This window comes from Silene latifolia, chromosome Y (genome assembly GCF_048544455.1).
Source record: "Silene latifolia isolate original U9 population chromosome Y, ASM4854445v1, whole genome shotgun sequence".
Classification (NCBI taxonomy): domain Eukaryota; kingdom Viridiplantae; phylum Streptophyta; class Magnoliopsida; order Caryophyllales; family Caryophyllaceae; genus Silene; species Silene latifolia.
In genome coordinates, this window is record NC_133538.1 from 116,265,805 (window position 1) to 116,274,064 (window position 8,260).

The 8,260-nt window shown below is 41.4% G+C and overlaps 1 protein-coding gene across 1 annotated transcript; it reads left to right on the forward strand.

Annotated features, from left to right (window-relative positions):
• Positions 1–2,820: 2,820 nt before the first annotated feature.
• On the forward strand, positions 2,821–6,581 carry LOC141628777 (uncharacterized). The gene is made up of 5 exons (XM_074441871.1): positions 2,821–3,184; positions 3,525–3,875; positions 4,924–5,284; positions 6,074–6,347; positions 6,390–6,581. Exons 1-5 carry the CDS (start codon positions 2,821–2,823, stop codon positions 6,579–6,581), a joined length of 1,542 nt encoding a protein of 513 aa, XP_074297972.1.
• The last annotated feature ends 1,679 nt before the right edge of the window (positions 6,582–8,260 follow it).

Consider the following 8,260-nt stretch of genomic DNA (forward strand, 5'->3'; position numbering starts at 1 on the left):
TTCTTTGGTAAAACCGGGTAGGAGGGAAGAGGAGGGAAGAAAGGAGACCCAATGCATGCTCTTGTTTGCCTTCACAATGTAAACTAGGTGCATGGCTAGTCTTATTAGGAAAATGATTGTGTTTTCCATTAACTTAATCAAACACAATATTTAGCCTAATCCTCCTCCTAATTTCGGCACTTTCCTAAAATGGAGTCCATTTTATTTTTGTCAATTTGTCTTATGTCACATGTCATATTTTACATAATTTTGTTATGTATTTTTAACATATTAAAAATCAACGTATTAATAAAAATACGTCATATACAAAAATCGACTTAGTAATTCATAATTACTTGTACCAAAATATTTTACCAATTTACAAATCACAATAAATTGTTTTTATAATAATTCATTCAATTTTAATTGTTTCCTTAAACAATAATTTCATCTGAGCAATGATACAACTCGATTACTCAGACCGTATCTCATTTAATCAAATTTCAATGTGATACGAAAATTTTACTTCCAAAATCGTCCGTCAATTTTCAAGTAATTTAATTAACTCACAACGTTATACGATTAATTAAATGATCAATTAAGAGTGTTGCCCTATAGGTATGACCTAGGGGGTCAACTGATCACCACCGTCACACGACAGTAATGTCAAACTCTAGTCAGCCAATCATTACCGATATATGTGATGCGTGCATTTTACATAGACTTTTACGGTCTCTTTTGGCACGCATTTCTATGTATTTGAGTGATATTATGTCACTTTATACCCCGAATATTCTACTTTGGTCTGCTTTGTATTATTTGCAGGTACGAACCAGAATGACTGGAAATCAGCCTATTTGCGATCCACCAAGCCTGCTTAAGAGAGTTGGCGCGAAGCTTTACCATCTTAAGACGCGTGAAGGTTTCCAAAGGATTAGGAGAACACACAAGAAGTCAAGAACCCCTCGATCGAGATGTCCTATTCTCGATCGAGTGAATGCAAGGGTGAAGGCCTCAATCGAGATGTCCTGTTCTCGATCGCGGGAGATGCTTAGGGAAAGCTCTCGATCGAGCAACTGTGGAGTTCGATCGAGAGGCCACGCACTGATGGGCTTTAGTTCGATTTTGTGTTGTTATTTTATAACGCTTTATTCCCTTTGCTATTTTTCTTATAAAAAGGCAAGGAATACTGAGACCTAATTATCACATTCTAGACAGAGGACGGAGACAGTTGCTTTAGTTTTTGGATCAAAAGTACTTTTCATAGCCATTTCTCAACTTTTCTTCTGTTGAATTCGGTATTATCATAGCATAATTTCAGTTCGATTTTTTTATTATGTTATCTATTGTTATTTGCTTTGCCACTATTGTTCCTCATTTCGATCATGAATAGCTAATCGCTTTGCTAGGATTTAGGGTAGCCATGGCGTAGGAAGGACGAATTAATTAAGATACCCGTAGTCTAGTTGTATGCATCTGCTGCTTTAATATCTCTTAATTGTTTGAGTCGACGCACTCAATTAATCGTCTCTCATTTTCCCCTTCTCCTAGATCGAAAGATTGGAGAAGGAGTAGTTCTAAGCGTTTCATTAGGATTTATGCTGGCTAGGGCGAAAGCTAAACTAGTGTTGCCTAGGGCAAACTAAGGACCGAAAGGTGACGTTTATTACCCAGAGCGTGGATTTAGGGCATCTATATTTTAGTCCGGACTTTAGAAGCCATGGTGAACCGTCAATCCTAGTACCTTTCTCTCTTGTTCATCTCTATTTTATTTCTCTTTCGTTCCTTTTTATTCTCTCCTTTGCTCGTAGTCTTTAGAAAACAAACAAACAAACCCCCTATTTTGGTTACTTTCGACAGACCTAGTTGACTATAGGATTCCCATCTCCCTGTGGATTCGATACCCGACTGCCTCTGCTACATTTAGTTGAGACCCGTTGGTTTTATCTTTGACAGGGGTTGCGGCAGTACCGTGTCAAATTTTGGCGCCGTTCGGGAGACGGTGCAATTTTATAGTTCCTTTGTTTATCTTTTGTCTCGGGAATTTATTCCTTGAGACAGCTTCTCATTCTTGGCCCGAGTGTTTTCTCGTCCTTACAGTTATAGTTCAAATGCATGGAGGTAATTTGTGGAAGATGTGGCGAATGGGGACACAATCCCATTTCATGCATGGCTACGTCCGAGAGCGTTCTAGCCTATCGGAAGTTTAGGCAAGGAGGCTCTTCCCTCGAGGTTTATGCTGACAATGTTTAGGTCGAGTACAACCTTAAGGCCGCCATTCACACGCAACATCTTGAGCAGGAATCTGGTGCGGATGTCTTCCGTAAACTGCTCGAAAAGTATGAGTCAATGTGCTTAGAGGAAGACACGGTAAATGCAATAAGTTTGAGGAGTGGTCGCACTTATGACGGACCAGAACATACTCCAGAAAATTCAAACGCCGAGGCAGGGATCACTGTTCAGCAAAATGACGAAGAATTGCTGAAGGGTGGTCGATCGAGTGAACTTACCTCTCGATCAACCAATGTTGAGGAAGAAACCCCTCGATCGAGAGACGGTACTTCTCGATTGAGTAAGCTGCACAATGAAACCTCTCGATCGAGAGAGGTTAGCAAGAACAGCTCTCGATCGAGCACTTTTGAGCCTCGATCGAGAGATGCTGAGCCTGCGGACACGCATTCCAATGTTGACCGTAGTGGGGTACCCTCCTGTGCTGCGAGGGTGTCAAGAACTGATAAAGGTAAAGAGAAAGAAGAGGACCCACTTCCTATGGTTAAGGTCCCTTACCCGAGTCGATTATGCGACACAAAGACGGAGAGACAATTCAGCAAATTCGCAGATATGGTAAGAAACATTCAGGTAACCATTCCTTTTGCTGAGCTAATTACCCAAATACCTCCTTACGCAAAATTTATGAAAGATATTATTACGCGTAAGAGGGAATTTGGAGAAACAGCTACTGTCGCTTTCATGGAAGAGTCTAGTAGTCTAATTTCGGGAAAGTCTCCCCCTAAACTGAAGGACCCTGGTAGTTTCTCTATTTCTTGTGTTATAGGAGATGTGGTGATAAATAGGGCGCTGTGTAACCTTGGAGCCAGTGTCAGTGTCATGCCCTATTCTATCTTTTCTAAGCTAAAATTGGGTCACCTAAAAATGACCAATATCACCCTACAGATGGCCGACAAATCTGTTAGACGGCCCTTAGGTATCTTAGAGGATGTGCCTGTCAAGGTAGGCAAATTCTTTATTCCAGTGGACTTTATTGTTTTAGATATTCTTTGAGGATACCCGTACCAGTTATTTTGGGTAGACCGTTTTTTAAAGGGTAGCTATTATTGATGTCAAACTCGGGCGTTTGACTCAAGAGGTAGGGGATGATGTGATTACGTTTAGTCTGCCCGAGACCTTGTCTAGACCGATGATGGAGGATACTTGTTATTCTGTGGATATTATAAATGAGTCTGCTTACGATTTTTGGTCGGATTCCTTAGTTAAGGATCCGCAGGAGTCTTTGATGTTTCTAGATGAGTGTGCAAATTTTTCAGATGACGAGAACGATGTCGAGGAGTTGCTTGGAATTACTACAGATGAGATAGAGCTGTCTGACGTTCAGCTGGAACAGGTAGAGAACTTGGCACACACTTTGTGCTCAGTCGAGGTAAAGGTCCCCGAGCGTAAAGCTCTTCCCTCTCACCTTAAGTATGCCTTTCTTGATGATACTGAGAAGTTTCCAGTGATTGTGAGTGCTAAGCTCAACGACGGACAGTTAACTGCTTTATTGACTGTTCTTAAGAGGAATAGGAAGGCAATGGGATATTCGTTGGATGACCTTAAGGGCATCAGCCCCGATGTCTGCATGCACAAGATTGAGCTAGAGGATGATCACAAACCTCGCAGTGGGTCAAAAAAGTCAATCCGAAGATGGAGGAGGTTGTGACGGAGAGGTTATGAAACTACTCGACGCAGGTATTGTTTATTCAGTTGGGAATTCTAAATGGGTAAGTCCCGTTCAGGTGGTACCTAAGAAAGGTTGTACTACAGTTGTCCGAAATGAAAATAATGAGCTAATACCTACTAGACTAGTGACCGGGTGGCGGATGTGTATAGATTATCAGCAATTAAATGCCGCCACCAAGAAAGATCATTTCCCCCTTCCTTTCATTGATCAGATGATAGAGAGATTGGCTTCTCATGAGTTTTTCTGTTATCTGGATGGGTACTCAGGGTTCTTTCAGATCCCTATTCATCCAGGTGATCAGGAAAAGACTACCTTTACTTGTCCGAAGGGTGTCTTTGCTTATCGCAGAATGCCTTTTGGTTTGTGTAATGCCCCTGCCACCTTTCAGAGGTGTATGATGGGGATCTTTTCTGAGTATATCGAGTCTATCATGGAAGTCTTTATGGACGACTTCAGTGTCTATGGGAATGACTTTGATAATTGTTTAGCTAACCTTGATAAAGTTTTGCAGCGATGTATTGAGGTTAATCTAGTGCTAAACTGGGAGAAGTGCCATTTTATGGTAAATGAGGGCGTTGTCCTTGGGCACCTAGTCTCCAACAGGGGTATTGAGGTAGACAGAGCAAAGGTGTAAGTAATCGAGCAATTACCCCCTCCAGTTAATGTTAAGGGGGTGAGAAGTTTCCTTGGTCACGCTGGCTTTTATCGTCGGTTTATCAAGGACTTCTCAAAGATTGCTCGACCGCTTACACAGTTGCTTTTAAAGGATGCTCCTTTTGATTTTAATGATGACTGTCTTTTTGCTTTTAACACTTTGAAGCAGGCTTTGGTCTCTACACCCATTATCTAGCCTCCAGATTGGAAGCTGCCTTTCGAGATTATGTGCGATGCAAGTGATTATGCACTAGGAGCGGTGCTAGGCCAACGGAAAGACAAAGCGCTGAGTGCGATTTATTATGTGAGCCGAACTCTGGATGATGCTCAAGTGAAATATGCTACCACGGAGAAGGAGCTTTTAGCTGTTGTTTATGCGTTAGATAAGTTTAGATCGTATTTGTTGGGTTCTAAAGTTATTATTCTTACAGATCATGCAATAAAACACCTTCTGAACAAGAAGGAAGCTAAGCCCAGATTGCTGAGACGGATACTCCTTTTACAGGAGTTTGACTTGGAGATTAAGGATAAGAAGGGAGCAGAAAATGTCGTAGCCGACCATCTGTCGCGTCTGACGCAACAGGAGCGGGAGGATTCTTTTCCTATTAATGATTCTTTTGCTGACGACTCCTTATTTTCTGTTGATGTTTTTTCTGTGACCTCTGTAAATTCTAAGGATGGTGCTGAACCTTGGTTTGCAGACTATGCTAACTTTGCTATCAGTTAGGCACTGCCGCCAGATTTATCTCATCAGCAGCGCAAGAGATTCTTACACGATGCACGACAATATTTCTGGGATGACCCTTATTTATTTAAGGAATGTGCAGACAGACTCTACAGACGGTGTATTCCGCAGTGGGAGACCAAAGCTATCCTAGAAGGCTGTCATTCGGCTCCTTGTGGAGGACACCACGGTCGATCACGTACCGTGGCTAAGGTATTGCAGTCAGGTTTTTATTGGCCAACTCTTTTCGCTGACACTAAAACTTTTGTTGCTAGCTGTGATGCTTGTCAGAGAACGGGAATCATTTCCAAGAGACATGAGATGCCTCAGAACGGCATCCTAGAGGTTGAGATTTTCGATGTATGGGGCATCGATTATCAAGGGCCATTCCCGTCTAGCCAGGGTAACAGGTATATTCTGGTAGCTGTAGACTATGTGTCTAAGGGGGTGGAGGCAATTGCCACTCCCAATTGTGATGCCAGGACCGTGATTAAGCTATTTCGTAAGATTATTTTTCCCCGTTTTGGTGTCCCTAGGGTCGTCATTAGCGATAGGGGTATGCATTTTAGAGAACAACAGTTGACTGCTTTGCTGTCTAAATATGGTGTCAAACACCGTAGGGGTTTGGGGTATCACCCTCAGACTAGCGGACAAGTTGAGGTCTCTAATAGGGAACTAAAAAAGATATTAAGCAAAGTAGTCTCTAAATGACGGAAAGACTGGAGTGCTAAACTAGAGGACACGTTGTGGGCTTATAGGACGGCTTTTAAGACACCAATCGATGCTTCACCGTATCGTTTAGTGTATGGAAAGTCTTGTCATCTTCCTGTTGAGCTAGAACATAAAGCTTGGTGGGCTATCCGCCAGCTTAATTATGATGCTGACTTGTGTTGTGAGAAGCGTTTATTGCATCTAGATGCGCTGGAGGAGTTTTGGCTGAACGCTTATGATAGCTCCCGAATTTATAAGGAGAAGACTAAGCGTTGGCACGATAAGAGGATTGTACCCCATGAGTTCCATGTTGGGCAAAAGGTGTTACTGTTTAATGCCCGGTTGAGACTATTTCCTGGTAAGCTGAAGTCCAGGTGGCGTGGTCCGTACACGGTGACTGGCGTCACTGAATTTGGATCAGTTGAGTTAGAGGACTCCGAGGGGAATCGCTACAAAGTTAATGGTCATCTTGTGAAGCATTATTATGCGGCTGATGCTGTGATTGGACGCGTCGAAGTTCTCTTTTTCGACGCGATGGGAGAGAGTGATGTTTGACGCTTATAGGTCGTGCGGGACCTTATAAACCCGCGTTTATCGGGAGGCAACCCGATTGTAAATTGTTATATTTGTTTTTCGAACTTTTAACTTTCTTTATTTCTGTTTGGTGTGCGTTTGAACAATTTTAATAGAATTTTTTGCGTTTTTGGTACAGCACAGGTACCGTACTGTTGCTTACTGATGCAACAGCCCTCGATCGAGTAGCCTTCTTGCTCGATCGAGTGGTCCTACGCCTTCAAAGCTCTCGATCGAGATCCTATTTGTTTGATCGAGTTTATGCACCGCTAAAAGCCTCGATCGAGTGTTACTTGTCTCGATCGAGTGTTACTTGTCTCGATCGAGTACCGTGTTCTTCTCGATCGACCTGATCCTTTGTCGATCGAAAGCCCTACTAACCTCTCTATCTGGTTCGGTTTGGGGAGGTCCGTGGTCTGCACGCTTTTGTAAGTTTTCGACTCTCCCTCTCTTTAGTTTGCATCTCTTTTCCATTACTTTGTACAATGGGGACATTGTACAGTTTGGTTTGGGGAGGATTTGCATCCATATCGTGTCTGCATGTTGTTTTTACCGCATTTTGTTACCACGTTTACTTACGTTTGCATTGTATTTTATTTCATAAAAATCAAAAATCTCATAAAAAATTGGAAAATTTCAAAATTCAAGAAAAAAAATCATATTTATTTTTGCATTTTAGCTTGAGTCTGATGGGAGTTTTTCATTGCCGATAACTGTCTTTTTGCTTAAGCCTTGCTTTATTTCACATCTTTTAGCAACAACCTTTGCAATTTCTCGAATTTCGTTTCAAAATTCGTTGAACAAGTAGACTTGACTTGAAATTTTGGCAAACTACAATATCTTTCTGAGGTTTAGAGCTTTATAACTAGTGTCATCCATGACCAGTTCATGTAGGAGGTGAGTAGTTACTCCTTATAAGGCATGTAACATCAAAATGCATAAGCATGAGTTTAGTCTACTTAGTACCTGTATGCATTCGGGTCTGTGGTTGGTGACACATGTTTGGAGAGGCAACCCCTTTATTTCATTTTACCCATGAGCTCCACATAGCCAAATTGCCCATTTTGTCCCTATTTAGCAACAATCCATATTTTTCCTACCCTAGCCGAGCTAGTAATGGTAGCAATGTTGGGAATGTGTTGATTTGCAGTTGGTTATTATATCTTTTCCTGAGATGGATGGGTGAAGGAAATGAAGGAGAAATATTGAAAAAGAAGTGAAGAAAAATGAAAAAACAAAAGGAAAAAAAAAGAAAAGAGAAATCCGAAAAGAAATATGGAAAAAAAAGAAGAAGAAAAAAATCATATGCAGAAAATGAAAAGACTGTATGTTGTGATTTATGCTCCCATGTTTAATTTATATCTTATGGGGAGTTGATAATTTTATGGTGATTAGTGAGCTGTGTGCATCCAATTTGCACTATTTCGTAATAATATGTATGACGTTTGAAGTAGGGAAGTTGTATAATTTGGATCCATTGTTGCTAGCCTGGCTATTAACCACACATATCCAAATTCATTTTAGCCCCTTCTTACCTATTACCTCACTTACCCATATGTAAGTCCTCGGCATGTGTCTTGGTCATCAGTTTGGTTGGAATGCATATGTACGGTTGTAGAGACTTTATTCATGTTAGACTGCATGCATGTCCTTATAGGTTG

Coding starts and splice junctions, on each gene's coding strand:
- LOC141628777 (XM_074441871.1), top strand. CDS start 2,821: ATGGTAAGAAACATTCAGGTAACCATTCCTTTTGCTGAGCTAATTACC. Junction 3,876..4,923: donor GGATGATCACAAACCTCGCA/GTGGGTCAAAAA, acceptor ATGATGCTCAAG/TGAAATATGCTACCACGGAG. Junction 6,348..6,389: donor AGTTCCATGTTGGGCAAAAG/GTGTTACTGTTT, acceptor TTTCCTGGTAAG/CTGAAGTCCAGGTGGCGTGG.